This window comes from Phascolarctos cinereus, unplaced genomic scaffold (genome assembly GCF_003287225.1).
Source record: "Phascolarctos cinereus isolate Bilbo 61053 unplaced genomic scaffold, phaCin_HiC Scaffold_3;HRSCAF=262, whole genome shotgun sequence".
In the NCBI taxonomy this organism is placed as follows: Eukaryota; Metazoa; Chordata; class Mammalia; order Diprotodontia; family Phascolarctidae; genus Phascolarctos; species Phascolarctos cinereus.
In genome coordinates, this window is record NW_027555736.1 from 123,370,376 (window position 1) to 123,390,569 (window position 20,194).

General features: G+C 43.8%; 1 protein-coding gene across 1 annotated transcript in view; it reads left to right on the forward strand.

The window, feature by feature from the left end:
• The window catches only part of KLHL25 (kelch like family member 25), a 46,527-nt gene extending 31,530 nt beyond the window's left edge, over nucleotides 1-14,997 (forward strand). The window contains 3 exon segments of the mRNA XM_078151147.1: nucleotides 572-1,264; nucleotides 1,267-2,394; nucleotides 12,883-14,997. Of these exon segments, the coding sequence (XP_078007273.1) occupies nucleotides 572-1,264; nucleotides 1,267-2,351 (1,778 nt within the window). The 3' untranslated portion in view covers nucleotides 2,352-2,394; nucleotides 12,883-14,997.
• Nucleotides 14,998-20,194: the final 5,197 nt, after the last annotated feature.

The window sequence follows — 20,194 nt, forward strand, 5'->3', positions numbered from 1 at the left end:
TCAAATCTGGCCTCAGACACTTGACACTTCCTAGCTGTGTGACCCCAGGCAAGTCACTTAATCCCAACTGCCTCACCAAAAAAGCCAGTTTCTCTTCATTATTTAAAATAAAAAGTTTCTTTTACCAAAGCAAGTCAATACTATATTCTCCCTATATACTCATTTATCTGATAACCATAGAAAGCTTCCCCAAATCTTGGCCTATTATGAGTCTGGGGCTGCATCAACCCTGGGGCAGCTACAATCCAGAGAATGGATCTAAATTTGAATTCGATTCCAGAACTGAGATAACTCTGACTAGAACCAGATTAACTTCTGAGGGACTGTAATTGAATTTGCTGAATTCTGTTGCATGTGATCCTGTGTGAGGCTTTGGCAGAGCCAACCAACAAGAGTGAATGAGGCAAGCGGGGGCAATCTCTTGGGGTCTGTGGAGGCTGATGGTTGGGTAGCAGGGTGATAGCCAAGAAGAAGAGCCATTGGCTGCAATGCAGGCAAAGAGCTAGGACGATGACTTTGTAAAGGATAAGTAGCGGCTCTACTGAAACATTTGCTTTTCTTTCCTCAGCAGACTCGATCAAAATGTCTGTCAGCGTCCACGAGAACCGCAAGTCCAGGACAAGCACGGGCTCTATGAACATCACCCTTTTCCACAAACCTTCCCATCCGGATTGTGTCTTGTCCCACCTCAATACCCTGCGGAAGCACTGCATGTTCACAGACGTCACCCTCTGGGCTGGTGACCGCTCATTCCCTTGCCACCGTGCCGTGTTGGCTGCCTCTAGCTGCTATTTTGAGGCCATGTTCAGCCATGGTCTACGGGAAAGTCTGGATGACGCAGTCAACTTTCACGACAGCCTCCATCCAGAAGTGCTTGAGCTGCTGCTGGACTTTGCCTATTCCTCCCGGATCATCATCAATGAGGAAAATGCTGAATCCCTGCTGGAAGCAGGGGACATGCTCCAGTTCCATGATGTGCGAGATGCCGCAGCTGAGTTCTTGGAAAAGAACCTCTTCCCCTCCAACTGCCTGGGCATGATGCTCCTCTCAGATGCCCACCAGTGCCGCCGCCTCTATGAGCTCTCCTGGCGCATGTGCCTGGTACATTTTGAGACAGTGCAGCAGAGTGAAGACTTCAAAAACCTCTCCAAGGACACCCTGCTGGACCTGATCTCCAGTGACGAGCTTGAGACAGAAGACGAACGAGTGGTCTTTGAAGCCATTATTCAGTGGGTGAAACATGACTTGGAGGAGAGAAAGGTGTACCTCCCGAGCTTCTACGCAGTGTACGGCTGGCCCTGCTGCCCTCTGAAATCCTGAAGGAGGCTATTGCCTGTGAGGACCTCATTATGGCGGATGAGCGCAACAAGCTTATCATGGACGAGGCTCTCCACTGCAAAAAGAAGATTCTACAGAATGATGGAGTGGTTACCAGCCCCTGTGCCCGACCCCGAAAGGCAGGCCATACCCTTCTGATCCTCGGAGGCCAGACCTTCATGTGTGACAAGATCTACCAGGTAGACCACAAGGCAAAGGAAATCATCCCCAAGGCTGACTTGCCCAGCCCACGGAAGGAGTTCAGTGCCTGTGCCATTGGCTGTAAGGTCTATGTGACAGGTGGAAGAGGCTCTGAGAATGGTGTCTCCAAGGATGTCTGGGTGTATGATACTGTCCATGAAGAGTGGTCCAAGGCTGCTCCTATGCTGATTGCCCGCTTTGGTCATGGCTCAGCTGAGCTGGAGAATTGTCTTTATGTGGTAGGGGGACACACCGCAGTGGCTGGGGTTTTCCCAGCCTCCCCCTCTGTTTCCTTGAAGCAAGTAGAGAAATATGACCCTGGAGCCAACAAGTGGACGATGGTGGCTCCTTTAAGGGATGGAGTCAGCAATGCTGCAGTGGTGAGTGCTAAGCTTAAGCTCTTTGTCTTCGGTGGGACGAGTATTCACCGGGATATGGTGTCCAAAGTTCAGTGCTATGACCCTGCAGATAACCGATGGATGATCAAAGCAGAATGTCCTCAGCCATGGCGCTATACAGCAGCCGCTGTCCTTGGCAGCCAGATCTTTATCATGGGAGGTGACACAGAATTCACGGCTGCTTCTGCCTACCGCTTTGACTGTGAGACCAACCAGTGGACACGGATTGGGGACATGACAGCCAAGCGCATGTCATGCCATGCCTTGGCCTCAGGGAACAAGCTCTATGTGGTAGGTGGGTACTTTGGTACCCAGCGGTGCAAGACATTAGATTGCTATGACCCTACCTCAGACACATGGACCTGCATCACCACAGTACCTTATTCCCTCATCCCCACAGCCTTTGTCAGCACGTGGAAGCACTTGCCTGCATGAGAAGCCCTTAGGACAGCGACTTTACCCCCAGGAACTCAGACAGGTAAGGCCTTGCCCCTTTTTGGTGCCCTGCTCTCCATGCTGGGGCAAAAAGCTCATGAACATTTCACCATCAGGGGATCCATCTTTGAAGCTAGGCTCTTATTTTTTACTGTAAATCTTGGCAAAGTCACGGGGTCATAGGATCATAAAAGACCTTATCAAAGGAAAAGACCTTAGAAAAACACCTCTCTCTCAGCTCAGATATTCTTTAGTCTACAGGTTTCTTCTCATTGATATTCTATGATCTAACAAGGTGGGGAACGTGCAGCACATGTGGTCTTCTAGGTCCTCTGGCGTGGCCTTTTGACTGAGTCCACGTTTTACAGAACAAATCCTTTTGATTGAGGGGATTTGTTCTGTGAAGTTTGGACTCAGCCAAAGGGCCACATTTGAAGACCTAGAGGGCCACATGTGGCCTCAGGTTCCCCACCCCTGATTAAGATCTCTCCCAGCTCTCTGTTCTATGAATGACCCCAGAAGGCTTTGGAGAGAGGTGCAGCAGGTAAAAGATGAAATGACTGAGGCAATAAAGGTTCAAGCTTCCAAATATCGATTTATTAAGCAGTGCATGGCAGTTGCCCAGCAAACTGGAACCAGACCTCTTCAGCTTAAGCCTGGACCTCAAATACAGGGGGAGACAGATTTTATACATCAAAAACAATTAACCAAATAAGACCAATTAATTAAAAGGAAACAATCCAACATTAGGTAACCCGATTTCTAATTGGATGAAAGATTAGGGACTTTCCAAGTTGGGAGGGGGAGAGTAAACAGGAACCATTCCCTGAAATCAGAAAAGGAGGTATCCCACTCCTCACGAAGGACCATAAAGGAACATGGAAACAATAACTTTTTGATCAATATGGGGCCAGTTTTCAGATAAGACATATGGGTTGTGTGAGATGTACAGTTGTGAGAAAATTCCTTGCCTCAGTGTTTGGTTCTGACCAGGTTTCTGGTCAGCATAACCTAGGTCCTTGGTTAAGAGTTTCTAAGCAGCAGGTAGTCCAGCTTCCCAGCCATGCAGAGAAACAATGAAATCAGGTTTTCTCCCAATTCCCACAACTGAATAAAGTTTTCTCATAATGCAGAAATTGGATTAGACCCATAATTGAATAGAAAGAGAACTGAGCTAGCTCCAGAATTGAGTCACAAAATGGAATCAATGTGGTTCACTAAATTCCCACAATTAACTACCTGCTGTCCTAATCCAGCTCCTCAATTCTCTCAGAGGACATCAACCAACTAAATTCAATTAAACAAAGATTAAAAGCACTGGTCCCCCCCACACACACACACAAAAAGAAAGCAAATATTTAGTACCAACTGTCTTATTATAGAGATGAGGAAATTGAGGCTCAGAGAGGTCTATTCTTATACCTATTCTACGTATAGCCTGAACTACCATTTAGATACATCACCTTCCCATGATCACATAGCTGACAAGTTGGCAGAGGCGTGCTTTGAATCCAGGTCTTCCCAATTTCAAGCTGAGCACTCTATGCTGTCCCTCTGTCAGCATTAGGGATAAACAAAGTAAGCCTAGGCTTTGGAGAGTGGACTGAGGACTTCACGCCAAGCTGCTGAGCTGAATGCTCCAAAGTTTATTTTATATCTGAGCATGCCTGCCCTGATGATAAGTCCAGCATTCCCCTTGCTAGACTGTATTATGCCTGTGAACAAAACAGACAGTGGAGAGGAGGTGCAGCAACAGACACTTGTTAATTTTTTTTACAATTATACCTTACTTTTAGTGCCTGAAAAATTTTCTGTTTATCACAGAGATATTTGTTTTATGATAATCGAAGTTCTATGTCTTTCAGTGAAGCTTCAGAGCCTCTGATGGACGGTGACACAGAAAGGATGTGATTTGCAAATGCACAGACTCACTGTTTTCAAATGTTGCCTAGTGTACACGTGACAGAGTCCCAGCTTTGTCTAATAATGATCTCCACATTCTCCCGCAGTGGCATGGCTTAGTCATCTTCCTCTAGAAGCTCTCCAGTTATCAAAGCCAACCCTCTGAAAATGGCTTCCTTTGAAGTGAACATGCATTTTCCAGGTGTAGCCTGACCAGGACTGGGACTTCTCTTGTTCTTGACTCTTGTCTTGCTAAGATCACATTCATTTTTATTTTTGGCAGTTGTACTGTACTTCTGACTTGTGAACCTATTTTCTACTGAAATACTCAACTCTTTGATGTGTGACCTGCTTTTTAGACATTTCACCTTCATCCCATCCTTGTGCTGATTTAGTAAATATAAATGTAGGAGTTTACATTTATTCCCTGCTAAGTTTAATAGTTAAATTGGTCCAGTCATTATCATCCTTTTTGATTCATCCTTTTTCTATCCTGATGCTGTCATCCAGCAAATTAGTTATTCATCCTAACTTCATGTTTGGTTTTTAATCTCTTCACTTCTCTTGAGCTCCTTGAGAAGCAAGTTCATAGGCTCCTAGGCCTAGAAAGGAACCTTAGGCACCAGTGAGTCTAACCCCCTCATTTTACGGAAGATCATATCATCTCTTTCGATGCTTCTCAATCCAATTAAACAAGCACTTGTTAAGAACCTGCTATGTGCCAGACCATGGAAATATGAAAACAAAATGTCTTTATGGAGCTTGTGTTCATTTAGTGGGAATGAACTTGGGAGTGTAGATAAATGTAATACACATTGATAGTTCAAATTCACTTGTTATTCATAATCTACATTGGTGTATAAGCATGTGACACCATAAAAATTGTTCCCTATGCTCTTCTGAATTATATTCTCATCTGAATTACTGGGCACCTTTTCCACTGTTACTCTTTCTCTGTCCGTACTCCATAGCCCCTGGAATTTCAGTTTTAGCTAAGACATTCTTCCTTTTTCCCCTCCAGTTTAATATTTAATCCTTTTAGTCAGATCAGCAAGAGTCTAGACTGCTAGTTCCTATGAAATGTATTCCACCCCTCCCCAGGAGTCTTTTTGATCTCAGTAGGAATCCCTTGTAGTAAGCAAAGCATAAATTCTTATCCCCATTTTACAGAGGAAGAAAACTGAGTCATCAAGAGATGATGTAAGTAGCAAAGTCTTTCTTTGAGTATACTGTACTGCCTCTCTGTTGTTGCTATTGTCACACATATTATTATATAAAAACATAACTAGGGCAATCCTATAATTAGGTTTAAGTGAGTGGCATGGGCAGTAGGTGCTTTAGAAGTACAGAGAAGGGAAAGAACGCTGTGGGTTGAGGTAATGAGGGAAGTCATCATGGGGGAAGGGAGACTCAAGCCAGCCCTCCAGACAGGATTAGTAGTCATGTAGAGAAGAGTGGGGACAGTTCTTAGTCACCTGGGATGTGAACAAATGCATATGGATGGGAATACAAAAGCCTTGCTTGAGAGACAGGTGTGGACCCATTGAGATGATGTTGCTGGTTTGTGTTGAGGGGAATAGATGGAGATGACATTAGAAAGATGAACTTAGAGAAAGCTGAATTCTAAATTCTGTGTGCCTTTGATTTCCTGAGTTGCTTTGGGAAATTCAGGAGAATAAAAGGTAAAGAACAAGCAAAATCCCTCCAGATCTGATGCTTAGACTTGGGGAATAGAGCTGAGAACTTTGTGCGAAGATGTTAAATAGATTAGCAGGATCGGAAGCCTATTTTATGTTTCAGATATGTTTTCTCTTATGTTCATAGGATGTCCAACCTTTATCACCTTGGTGGATAGGATTGCAGCCAAATTAGAGGTGTGGGTCCATGATCTAATTCTTTATCTCTCTCCATTTGTCAGGGGAATGAACCTACATAGATTCCTGCAGTAAGAGGCAGGATGTCCTTAACACAAGACAGAAAAATGCAAAGAGAGTATGTGAGAAATAAATGGAGCACATGTTCTGGGTGGAAATGGGAAGGCAAGATTTGATAAAGGGGGATCTCAGAAGTATGCTCTGGCATAAGGAGACTCTAGGGTGGGAGTTTTTAACCTAGGGTCTATGAGCTTGTTTAAAAAATATTTTGATAGCTATGTATTAATATGGTTGGTTTCCTTTGCAATCCTCCATATTTTATGTGTTTGAAAACATTATTCTGCTAAGCAGGCCAAAAATTGCACCAGACTTCCAAAGGGATCCATGACACAAAAAACCCTTGCTTGTGGTGGAAAGGAAGGGAATGGGGTGCTTATCTGGGAAACTATAGAGATAACTCCCCACCAGCACTCAAGGATGTGAGATGGAAGGGTCATCGTAATAGAACAATTCCTTGTGTTTATGTTTATGTGCATGTATACTTTGAGTCCCAGTGTTACCAAACTGAGTTGAAACCCCCACCTCCCTGAAGCCAGGCTTCTCTCTTATGATTTCTTCACCCCAGAGAGTGGCAAGGCCCAGACTGGGCCAAGACCTGTAGGGTGATTTCAGAGCAGTGTTTTCAAAGCCCAAGATGCCATTTATTTCTTCATGTCCAGCTGGCAGCAGATGAGATGCTGTTGGCCCAGAGTAGAGGAACATTCCTCAACCCTGCCCACTACTGGTCTTCTTTTCCCCCTTTCCCCTTTTTCTTTCTTTATATTAAGTCACTGCTTTCAGCCAAGGGGCCAAGAATTTCTAGGAAAAATCCAGCTTTGGGTGTTGAGGGCTTAGCTGGTGGCCATCTCTAAATTGGAGAGGGTTAACCTGGATTTGCATTCCAGTTCTCCATGCCCTGAATAATGGCTTTCCTTTCTTCCCCCTCCTCTTCACTTTATTCCCCTCACCCACCCCTCAGCTCACTGTTGCCTAGCATCTGTCACAGTTGCTCAACTAATCTAATTAACTGGCACTCAGCTATTAAATATTGCAACTAACAGTGTGAAGACTCCATCATTCTCAGTTTGGGTCACAAGGCCACGCCTCAGGAGCCATCCTGAGCTGAAAAATTAATTTTCTCAATGAGCTAGTCGCTGCTGCCATCTCAGAATGCTGAAACCTCTGGGCCAGCAAAAGCAATCTCACTGATGCTGGGATTGCTTCTAAATGGAAGCTGATGTCTCAGCTATTAAATCAAACCCCTCAAAGCTTTTGAGTCCCTTAAAGGAATACACACATGGTGTGAGGAGAGATGGGCAGGGCCCCCACATCTGAGATTGGCCGATTAGATAGAGGCAGTTTTGTTTCATACAATGGAATGGAAACAGTTTTGTCCTTTCCTTTTTTCTCCTTTTTTTCCCCCCTGATTATTTTTAGTTTCTTCTCCTTTGTTTTGCCCTTCGGTAAAGTCTAGAGATAAAACTGACCAGCCTAGTTTCTTGGTTCCCTAGGGAATGAGCTACAAAAAAAGATACTTACTTCTCTAACATTCTTTCAAAGGTAATAACTCTGAAGGTTACTTAGAAACCTTGGAGGAAGGTGGGGTTGAGGAAGAACTGGTTCCCAGTTGTAAGTGAAGGCTTTTTTTTTGGGCAGCAAAATGGAGCCTCCAAGCTGGCTGACTAAAAGTGGTTGGCAAAGCCATGTCTGAGTATGACTGTACATGGGAGCCACCTTGACTGCTGGTTATTTTCTCTCTCTCTCTCTCTCTCTCTCTCTCTCTCTCTCTCTCTCTCTCTCTCTCTCTCTCTCTCTCTTTCTTCCTCCCTCCCTCCCTCTCTCCTTCTCCTCCATCTCCCTTCCCTTTTCCCTTCTCCTGTCCCCCTCTCCTCTCTCTTACTCAGAGAGACCACAGCTGTGAAGGCTGGTGGTGCAAGGGCTGAGTGAACCTTTCACTCAGTCTGGAGAACATGCCTTTACTGTTCATCTTTCAGCCTACTCTGGCCTTAGGCTGAAGAAACTAAAAGAGAGATGAAAGGGAGTGGCCTTATTTAGGATGTTTCATTCTGTTCTGCTCTACTCTGCTCAGCACAAAAAGGAAGTAGAGCAGAGGTCCTGAACAATCCACAGGATCCTTGAGTTGGGAAAGTGCCTCAGAGGGTCATTTGATTTCATTCCTCAAATCCCCCACTCCCAGGCATGCACTTGCTCGCGCATGCGCGCGCACACACACACACACACACACACACACACACACACACACACACACACACACACAGAGAGTAAGATGGTTGGATGGTAATCCTAGTTTAATTCCCAAGCACAGATCTTCTGCTTTTGACCCTCTCTGATTTTTCTGTTCTCAAAATGCAGATTCAAACTTGACTTGTTCATTTTTTTCCTTTCCCCATCCTTCTCTTTACATTACTAGTCTGCTTTCTTTTCTGTTCCCTTATGTTCCGAGTCGTCATTGGTAAATATGTTGCAACCTATGTTTGCTCCACCAGTGGTTGCCATATAGGTGCTTAAAATTCTGGCTCTTACAAGAGAGTGGTCTCTGTGATTTGTATCTATGCTAATTTGTCTCTCAGGAGTTCCTTCCTATACTTCTGTCAAAGAATCCCAGAATATCACAATCAGAAATGATTTCAGAAATCATCTAGTCCAAGGTGTACCTGAACAGAAAGCCCCTGTATCATCACAAGAAAAATGTTGTTGTAGACTTCTGCAGTATTTCATAGTTTGGAATTATTGTATAATTTTCCAACCATGAGCCACTCTAATCTCTTCTAATAAAGAAAGGATTAAAAACTGGAAAGTATGGGACAGAAATACTTAATGAGTTCAAGCCACCAAGTCTGAGCAAACTACACTGTAGGATATTGAAATTGCAGGCATAAGAGCAGCCCTGCTTGTAAGACTGATCTTTGAGCAATTATGGAGAATGGAAGAGGTTGCACAGAACAGTAGATGGGCAATTTTTGTCTTGATTTTGGAAAGAAAATAGAAAGTGAATTCTTCAAAAACAGGTGCTGAGCTTGGCTTCAATTCCTGGCAAAATTCTAGAATGGTTTGTAAGCATTTAGAAAATGAAGCAACAATTACTACAAGCCAGCAAGGGGTCATCAGGAGCAAGTCACCCCAGGCTAGCTTCCTTTCCATTTTTTGACAGGTGGTTATTAGCCTGGTAGATCAGAGGAATGCTGCATACATGGATTGTTCAGGAGGGCATTTGACCATATCTCTTGTGATAGCCATGTGAATGAAATAGAGAGATGGGCTGGATTGTAATAGGTTGATTTGGTTGAAGAGTTGGACCCCCAAAAGTGCTAATTAATGATTAAATGGTATCAAGCTGGAGGAATGTTTGTAATGGATTGCCACAAGGGATGCATCCTTGGCCCCATTCTGTTAAACATGACTTTGATAACACATAGATGATATGCTTCTCTGAGCACAAAGCTGAGAAGACCATCCAATGTGCTAGACATTAGAATTGGGGTTCAAAAAGATTATTACAGGCTACACCAGAAGTATGAAGTTTGTGGGACCTTCAAATCTCCTGAGTGAGGCCAGACCAGATTAAATTGCAAATGGGAAATGTTTAACAAAATAAATAAAATAGCAACAATATAGATGTTAATTTTTGATTTTCTAATGTGGCCGCAGGGATCCACTGTTATTTGAGTTTGACCCCACTGGGCTAGATGATGAATCATCTCTACTTAGGTGGGATTCCATAAGGCTGAATTTAAATCTTGAACTTGATTCCAGGGAATCAACCACACAGCAGGATGAGCGAGACATAGGGGTTTTAGAGGACTTTGAACATGTGTCAATATTGTTACACAGCAGACCAAAAAACAGACCCTATCTGAGCCTGATAAGCAGAAATAGTATTTCCAGAGTAAAGGCAGCAATAAAATGATCTGGAATAATGAACTGAATTTGGGGAGTTATATTTTAGGAAGAATATTGATGAATTGGAAAGTCCAGAGGATGATGAGCAGAATGATAAGGGACTTGAAAACTGTGCACTATTAGGATCAACAGGAGGACCTGGGAATATTTGGATTCAGTCAAAGGGCTACACTTGAGGGCCTAGAGGGCCACACATGGCCTCAAGGCCACAGGTTCTCCACCTCTGACTTAGCCTTTAGAAGACAGTATTTAGGGGATGGACGGGCATGAGAGATAATTGCTTTCAAGTATTCAAGGGTCTGTCATGTGGAAGAGGGATTAGATTTGTTTGGTTTGTCTACAGAGAGCAGGACTGGAAGCTGCAGAGAGAAGATTTGGGCTCTCTGTAAAGAAAAACTCCCTGATGCTTATAGTTGTCCAAAAGGGAAATGGGCTGCCTAAAGGAGTAGAGAGTTCTCCATCATTGGAGATGGTTAAGGGATGACTCTGTGAACAAATGTTATGTAGGAGATTCCTTCTCAGACAGGTGTTTGTACTAGATGACCTCTGAAGTCACTCCCAATTTGGGTGGTCTGTGATTCAATGACAAAGCTGTAAGAAGGACCCTCCTGAGACACACTTTGGCTAGTTGTTTCCAGTCCCCTTTCCAGTAATTCCTATCCTTTGACCTTGATCCACAAGTTCCCTTCTAAGCAGCAGTTCCTTTTCAGGACAGAATTAGCCTTCCTAAGGGAGGAAAACTCAGTACACTGTGAGTTGGGCAGGAACTTCTGGCATTGTCTCACAGCCTTCTCAGGGCTGGCTAGTGGGCTTGACAAGGAGCCCCTGTCCCAGAAGTGATAAAGGAATGGCAACTGGCCCTATTGGCTGCTCTACAGATCTATGTTTCTTCTTCGTGGGTTGCTGAGAAGGTAATTACAGCTCAAAACATTCCTTCTCATTCTCTCTTTGCTTCCCTTCATCCACTCTCTTTCCGTTGCTCCCAAGTCACAGCTCCTCTGTTTTCTTAATCTGCTTTTTTTGCCCTGTGAGAGCAAGGTCAAATGATAGTGCTTGGGAGGTTTTGCTGACCAGACTCTTCACCACATGGTCACTAGAGTCCTACTCCTGAGGGCTGGGCTCCAAGTTCAATTTAACCCTCAGATAGATGGAATTAGTTGTTTATTAGGTTCTCCCACAGGGCATTTGGTTTCTGCTTTCTAATGGATGGCTAACAAATTCTATCCCACTTTCAAAGAGACTACCAAAGTGAAGTGTATCTCTTCCAGGGGTGGGGAACCTGCAGGTCTGAAGTTTGGATTCAATCAAAAGGCAGCACTTGAGGACTTAGAGGGCCACATAGGGCCTCAAGCCTGCAGTCTCCCTACCCCTGCTAACCTCTGATTTGAGAGAAGATAACCATTGGCCTTTTTGAGCATGGCCTTCTATTTCTGTTGTTGTCTTTGTATCCCCAGTGAATTTTACTTATCTGACCTCAATTCATGGTTTAATCCATGTGAGGAACTCCCTTTACCAATGTGGATTGGGCTGGCCTTCAGTAGAGACTTAATGAATACTTAGGCAATATATTCTACTGACTTTCACATGGTGAAGGGCAACTTTCCAAGAGGCTGTGCAAAGGTCCTGGTGTGGTAAGACACTTTCAGATTAAACATTTACTAAGGACACTTTGGTGTAAGACAGGAAATACAAAGCTAAAAAAGGACTTGATTCCTGCTGTTGAGAGACTTACAGTATACTTGGAGGATAAGGTAGTTACACAAATAACCCCAATAGGTTAGAAAATAAATGGACAGCTACGTGGAGCCATGGATAGAGCACTGGGCACAGAAATCAGGAAGACCTGGGTTCAAATCCTGTCTCAGGCACTTAGTAGCCATGTGACCTTGGGCAAATCACTCAAGCTTCTTAGTTCTCAGTTGCCTCACCTGTAAAATGAGGTGGTTAAATCTAATGGCCTCTAAAATTCCTCCTATTTCCAAATCTATAATCCTAAAAAAGCATGAGAGATCAAGGAGGGTGGGAGGAATTAATTCCAGCCTCATGAAGGAGAGAGCATAGGATCTAGGCCTTGAAGGGTGGGATAGGTGTCAAAAGATGAGGGATAAAACTTCCTATAGGAGAAGACTTTTGAGCTGAATCTTGAAGGAAACATGATTACAAGGGGTGGAAGTGAGGAAGTGCATTCTAGAGGTGGGATATGCAAGTACAGAGGCATGGGAGATGGAGTGATGTGTGTGAGGAATAGCAAGGAGCCCATTTTGGCTAGACTGTACAGTGCAGTTGTGGAATTTATGGCTTATGAGGTTGGGAAGGTAAATTGGGACCATAATGTGAAGGGCTTTAAAAGCCAAATAAACAAGTTTGCATTTTATTCTAGGCAGTAGGGAGCCACAGCAACATAAGCAGGGGAATAACATGGTTCAGCTTTCACTTTCAGAAGATACTTTTTTGTAGACAACAGACTGGAGAAGGCAGAGAGAAACTTGAAGCCGGGAGATCAATTAGTTATTGCAGTAGTTCTGGGCCATTTGATGAGGTCCCTGAACTAGGTCTCTTAAGTAGAAAGAAGCTGTCAGATGTGAGGGGTATTATGGATTACAACAGCAAACCCAAGCAGCTAAACCAGAGCTCTTCCCTTCTCTCCTGATTATCTATCTCTATTATCTCTCATCCTCCCCCTAGAGCTTTTAGCAGAGATCATTTGGCTAAAGCTGGGTTTCACTTCTCTGGAGAGGGGAATGGGAAGCATCTTGGTGATGTGGTAATGAGGTCTCTCTGATTTTCCTCCCCAGATGCTGTCATCATGTTTAGCCCCATCTCTTGGCTGCGGCCTGCACCATGATGGAGGTTACCCAGCCCTGGTCTCTCTCAGGGAGCCTTAGTACAACTCTTCACGCTTTCCCCGTCTGAATTCTCCAGCACCCAGAAGACTGAATTGGAATGCTCAAGAGCAGTACCCAGCATGGGGAGGAAATAGTGGCATGCTGCCCTTCAGCCCACAGGATAATTAAAGCCTCTGGAGTTTTGAACAAGAAAGGAGAAGCTGCTTCCACAGAGACATGTTGGGACCAAAGACCCTTTGAGCTGCAGTTTTAGTTTGGTGAGGGGAAATGAAGGCCAAGGGAGAGCGTTAGGGGATGGTGGTGTTTCATATATGACAAAGAACTATATACTTGCCTGTCTGTTTCACACAACATGCCTGTCCCCACTAACCCTTTGAGGATGGTGAGAAAGAGGTAACAGCATTCTTGGTAGAGGGACAGGAGTGAATCAGGTGAGCCAAAAGAGGACAGGGAACTGTGGAGAGTCTATGGCCTCCAACGCTTTGCACTAAGGTTTGCCATTTCCTTCTGAGCCTGAATCGACAGTCCAGTATTAGCCCCAGAAGCGTTTAAATCAGGAATGTTATAAAACCTCATTTCAAAGTTTATAACTTGGATGAAGTGTTTCAGATGCGACACACATTGGGTCACCCGGGAAGGGGGCGGTGATGGGGAGGGAGCTTCTGAATGCTCAGTGTTCAGGGAGTTCTGGCTCTGTCAGGCCCCCAAGGGCTGAGGGGGCATCATGACTGAAAGAAGACAGGGGCCTAATTCAGACAGGCTGTGTGAAGAACACCATTTAATGATAAACCTGTGGCCAAGGAGGCCGCTAAACTTGTTGAAAATGCCAGCCTTAGGATGGCATTGACCCAAGCCCAAGAGTAGACACCTCCCAGATCTCCCTCCAAGCCACCTCGTACCCTCTCCCCAAAGTCCCCCAGTGGGGCTTTGCCACAGTGGCTCTGAGACAGATGTAGGCCTTAGTGCTAACGTGTGAAGGTGAGCCTCCCTGCCCTGTTTGCTGCCTGAGTCCCACTCCCTCCCACATACCCGGGAAAGAGGCAAATAGAGGGAATACTAGAAAGAATTGCCAGGCCTCCTAAGTCATTGATGTCCTCACTCCAGGCCCTCACTTCTGGCAGGAGCCACCATCTGATACTTCCTTGGATGTCGGTTCCAGCTCATGTCACTGTTTAACAAATCTGTTTTTTAATGATGTTTTTAATGATGAAGCTTGTCCAGACCCAGCGGCACTGATCTAAGGGAGAAGAATTGTTCATTTTTGCAAGGGGCTCAGGAGCACACTGAATCCTACTGCAGCCCCAAATTGCAGCTATGTAGTGGGACCATTGAGGGAACCGTGCCTGGCTTGTTAACCATCTGCCAGTGTGGGATGCTGACTTCATTAGTCTGACCCAAAATGACAATGCAGTAACTTTCGAGAACACTGCCTTTATTCCCCTGGCCCTCCTGCCAGCCTCATCTGGTAGTTTCTCTCTTTGCAAAGTAGGATTGCTAGTCAGGATTGCCTAGCCATGGAGTTTGAGTTTCTGCCTCTTACTGGGTGAACAGCAGGTTAGGTTGAATTGTTAGTTTCTTATGCTATAGGGCTTTCCTGGGTTCCAGGACATTCTCCATCACCCACTTAGCTCTCTAGAATGGGCGATTCCATCACCTCTATGAGTCCGTGAATATACATTCTGAAGAATTATCTTGCCAAAGATCCAGTGGGCCACTCCACAATCCCACAGGAAATGGTTGTACCTACGCTGTTTGTTACATAATAGAGAAGGGTCTCTAGACAATATCCTGTAGGGGTTGGACCCTATTCTGGCCTGGGGTGGAAAGGTGACCTGCAAGAACACTTGCAAGATGTTAATGACCTACTGCCCATGGCTTTTGAGAGGGATGGGTTGGCTTGAGTCTGCATCCACAGTTCCCTTTGACTTCATCATTGGTGGTTAGCTGAGAAGAGCACATAGACCCTCACACACAGCCTTCATATGCACAAGAGACAGTTCTGTTGGTTTACTGAAAATTGTGTAGCTTTTACCCAGTTTTCTAACAATAAAAGGTTATAGGAAATGCTTTGCTTTTTTTTTGGTGAGGGGAGATGAGCATGTGGAGATTTTGCTTACTGTACTGGGAATGTGTGTGTGTATTGGGGGGGGGTACTACTGAGGGGGAAGAGAAAGCCTAGCTGCTGCAAAGGATTACAGCACCTTGACAGGCCCACTATGAGCATTATTCTCCCTTGCTTTCAGGATCATCTGCAGCACTCTGTCCAAATAATAATCGAGGCATCAGAACCCCATTTGTCTGCTAACAAATTCTGGTACTAACAAAAAAAAGTAAATCAGAAATCAAAGCTGCAAGCCTGACTGAACCTTTTCTATCCTCCCAGGGGCATAGGGGGGAATTCTTGTAAACCACAACTTAACCTGGGGGTTTTCTCTCCTCCAGTTTCTACGTTCTCCAGTGGTTCCAATATGACAATTTATCTGTTCTCCAGAGGGTGTGAACAAAGGCTTCTGCTACTTTTCTTGATAAGAGTTTCACAAGGGGACAAGAAGTCAAGAGCAGGGAGAATTGGACCCTACATCGGGTCCAAATGGGTCAGTATGGTTAGGGGAACTTGAGTATGGGGCTGGAAATTGGGAAGAGAACTTTTGCTGTTCCCACACAATGTTCCATTCCATCTCTAGACTTCACAAGGCTATTTCTAGCTCTGTCACTAGTCATAATAACAATAAATAATTATAATAATAGCTAACATTTATATAGTGCCTACTAGGTGGCAGACACTGTGTTAAATGCTTTATAAATTTTATTTAATCTTCACAACAACCCTAGTAAATATTTGCTATTATTACCTCCATTTTACAGATGAAACTGAGGCAAAAAGCAGTTATGATTTGTCCAGGGTCACACAGAAAGTAAGTGTCTGAGTCCACATCTGGAATCAGCTCTTCCTGATTCCAGGCCCAGCACTTTATCCGCTGAACCATGTGATTCTGGACAAATCATTTAATTTCTCTGAGTATCAGTTTTCTTTTCCTGTAAAAGAAAGGGAGATAGAACTTGAATTTCGAAAGTTCCCTTCAGGTTGGTGACTAAGACTACCTCTTCACAGATTCCAGTACTTGGGAGTTGGAAGGAACACTCAGGAGATCATCTAATTCCTACCCAAAGCACAAATTACAGCACAAACCCAACAAATCACCATGTCAATGACTATAAGTCATCTATTGGCAGAAAGCTTGCCTTCTCCCAAGACTGCCCATTTCTTTTCTCAGACAGCTGTATGGATTAGACAATTTATCTTCCTAAAAGATAGCACCAGTCTAGGTACAACTCTGAGTCCTCCTAGCTGTGGAAGAACCAGGAGATCTGAAAGCTGGTTAAGTCAAAGTTGAGTTTTACAAGTTGCACCATTGGGGAGAACCTTAATTGAAAAATCACTCCATTACTGAGCAAAAAGCCCAGTCTCTGTTTCTGTCTTCTTAGCTGTCCAGGGTAAAGGAAGAGACTGGCTTGGAGTTTGGCAACAGTCTGTGAGAACTCCCTTGTCAACACTGTGGACAGGTAGTCCTCCATAGGTGGTGAAATCTATTTCTTGGAGTAGGAACAAAGGCATCTTCTGTTACCTTTCTAGATGAGAAGGAGTTTCACAAGGGGATAAGAAGTCAAGAGCAGGGAGAATTGGTTCTACATAGTGTCCACTTGGGTCAGTATGGTGCTGGAAGAGAACTTGCTGTTTCCACACAACATATAGTAGGGCTTCTCCTTTAACTCTATAGCCAAACATTTCAATGAGGTGCTGACCTCTTCCTATGAATAGTGTCCTTGTCTTCCTACTGCTGCTAGCCTGCTATCTGCAACCATGGGTTGCCAGTCTTCTCTGTTCCTCTTCCTTGGCTTCCAAGCACTTCTGGAGAAAGTCATACAATCCCTAAAGACTGGGTTCATTCCAAATTTGTGCTAACATCAATTGGGAATGTAGCTACTACATGCCGATCTCTTTGCTAATCTCTGCCTGGTTTCCTACCGTACACCCCATGGTGACTGTTCCAAGCCTCTTCTTTCCTCAGGGCTCCATATCTACCCCATGCTACTCTCTGCAAATGACTTGACTTCTACCTTACTGAGAAGACTGAAATTCTTGACTGTGAGCTCCCTCATTTATTCATAACACAAAATCTCCCTATGTCCTCATTTCCCTCCAGGCTAGAGGATGAAGTGGCCTTCCTTGCCAAGACTAACCCATCTGTTTGCATTTTTTTAAAAGGCAATTGGGGTTAAATGACTTGCCCAAGGTCACACAGCTAGTAAGGTCTGAGGCCAGATTTGAACTCGGGTCCTCCTGACTTCAGTGCTGGTGCTTTATCCACTTCACCACCTAGCTGCCCCCTGTTTGTTTGTATTTTGATCTCACTCCCTCCCATCTTCTCAGAAGCCTTGCTCTATCCATCATTCCCTTTACCTTTCTCATTTTCAGTCCTTTCCTCTTTGGTAGTTCCTTCCCCATTGCCCACACAAATGTCCATTGGTCCCATTCTAAAAACACCATTCTTTAACCTGATCATCTCTCTTTTTAAAAAATATTTTAAATTTTATTTGATTTTTAATTTATGGACTAAAACAAGCATTTCCATAACATAGTGTCATCTCTTCACTGTTAGTTTTCCAGAAACAATAGTCTGTGCTCACTGCCTCTTCAGTCTCTTGCAATCAGGCTGCCATAACCCATCATTGTGATATTATTCTCATCTAAGTCAACAATGACCTCTTATCCACCATCATCTTTGATCTTTTTAGAGTACTGGAAGTAAAATCAGGTGACCTGGATTCAAATCCTGCTTCACACTATACCTCCTTGTGCAATTCATTTAACCACTCAATATGTTTCTTCGTTTTTACAAAATGGGAACAATAATATCTACTCTATGTCATTTGGTAGTGTAGGAAAGTGCCTTGCCAACCTTAAAACTCTATAAGATGGTGAGTTATTGTTAAGTAATAATTTTAGTTATTCTCTCCTACTTTGGCTTCTGTGCCCTCTCCTGGCTCTCCTACCTCTTTGATTACTCTTGCTTGGTCTCTTTTGCTGGTTTCTCCTCCTCTTCCTCCTCCTCCTCCTCCTCATCTCCTAGATGCTGCTTTCTCTTAAAGTTCTGTGCTTGGCCATATTCGTTTCTTTCTCTACAATCTCTCCCTTGACATGCTATAATCTACTCATGTCTTCAGTTTCTATTTAGATGACTCCTAAATCCAGTTCCCCTGAATACCACTCCTACATTTCTTACTGCCTGCTAAACATCCCCCTCTTCCCAATGTACTTGTTACTATAGATGGCGCCAGTATCCATCTGGATAGAAAACCTATGGGTCATCTTTGACTTTTCCCTTTACTTCACACTAGCCTTCTATTCATTGCCAAGTCCTGCCTAGCCTTCCTCTACAATATCTCATGTATCCATCCCTTCTCTTTGCTATCTGTCACCAGCCTATTTCAGGCCCTGATACTCTCTTTTTCTGGACTACTGTAAATAGCTGCCTAACTGGTTTCCCCACCTCCAGTTTTTCTCCTCTGCAATCCATTCTAACAGTTGCCAAAATGAATTTCCTAATGCACAAGCCTGACCATGCCACTCCACTATTCAAAACACTTTAGCAGTTTTCTGTTACATATTGGAAGAAATCTGAGCTCCTCAGCCTAACATTTAAGTCCATCCATAATCTGGTAGCCATCTACCACCCAGCCTTACTTCACACTATTTCCCATCATATACTCTATGTTTTAGTCAGATTGGACCACTAGGTTTTTCCCAATCTTATTGAACCCTCTCCCATTTCTGATTTGAGCAGGCTGCTCCCTGTGGCTAGAAGACACTCCTTTCTGGGTTCCAATCATAAAATCATATTTGTTTTCAAATTCTTCTCAGCTTTCAGAGTCTAGCTCAGGTATTCCCCTCTTCCTTGAAGCCTTCCCAGGTTCCACCATCCCTAGTTAAAAATGATTTTTCTGTTGTCAAATATTCTTTTTTTAGATTTCTCCTTTATCCTTATCCCATTATACCTTGTAACATCTTCATTTCCATGCACATCTTTCCATACATATCTTTCATAAACTCCCATTCTCTATTAGACTATAAAGTCATTGAGGGTAGAGGCTATCATTTCTCTTTTCATTTTTGTTTCCCTAGTCAATTGCACAGTGCCTTGTCTATAATGATCTAGTGAGCACCAGGTAAATGTTTGTTGAATGGAAATGAACTTACTATAACAGCAGGCCCTTCCAGCCTGAGGGTGGTGGGGGAAAGGGAGGAAGGGAAGCAATATAAGTAGAGAAACTGCCAACTTCCAGACTCCTCAGTAGAGTTTCCCAGTGTTCAAATGACTTAGATCCTATACCTGTGGGAAAGACTGAGATGACAAGTCTGGGCTGATCTTTCGCTTAAGAGCAATTGCTCAACACATGAAACTATAAAATATAATGTGAAAAAGAAGAGTCCTTTTAAAAAGTAATTTTCTTTAAAAAGTGTTAAAGTGTTAAAAAGTTGAAAAGTTATCTTATTAGCAATGACAATTTCAAGTTGTAGTGGAGGGTTAAATGGGGGGAGGGGGTCATTATGCCCTGGCACAGTGGATAGAGCGGCTGAATCTGGAGTCAGGATGACTAGACTTCAGATCCAGCTTCAAACACTTACTGTGTGACACTGAGTAAGTCACTTAGCCTCACTATGCCTAATTGATAAAATGGGTATAACAATAGGACCTATCTCCTAGGGTTATTGTGAGGATCAAATGAGATAACATTTGTAAAACAGTTTGTAAACCTTACACTGTTAAATGAGCGCTATTATTGTTGTTTCTGTTGTTGTTATTTTAATTCCCAGGTTGTCCTGCCCTGTGCAACATTAATGTTAAGAAGAAAAATGATTTGTTTTTTGAGTAGAGCTGGTTTTCCCAGGAGGTCTTCAAGTGACAGCTCTCTCCCAGTCAGACCTTCTGGCTTCCTTTGGAAAGCTTTTGGACAGAGCAGCTTTTCTCAGAATCCCTGCAAGCTCTCCCCTGACAGCAAAACCAAAATGTGTCTGTGACTCCTTGAATTCTCCAGCATATGTTAAAAAGCTCCAGGCCTCCCCTTGCCAAAAGAAGGGAGGATGTGATGATTTTTAATTTGCAACGATCCTTAATTCCTAGTTTTATCTAATGCCTCATGACAACCTTGGGGTACAGGAGATTATCACTCACTTTTTACAAGCAAGGAAACAGAAGCC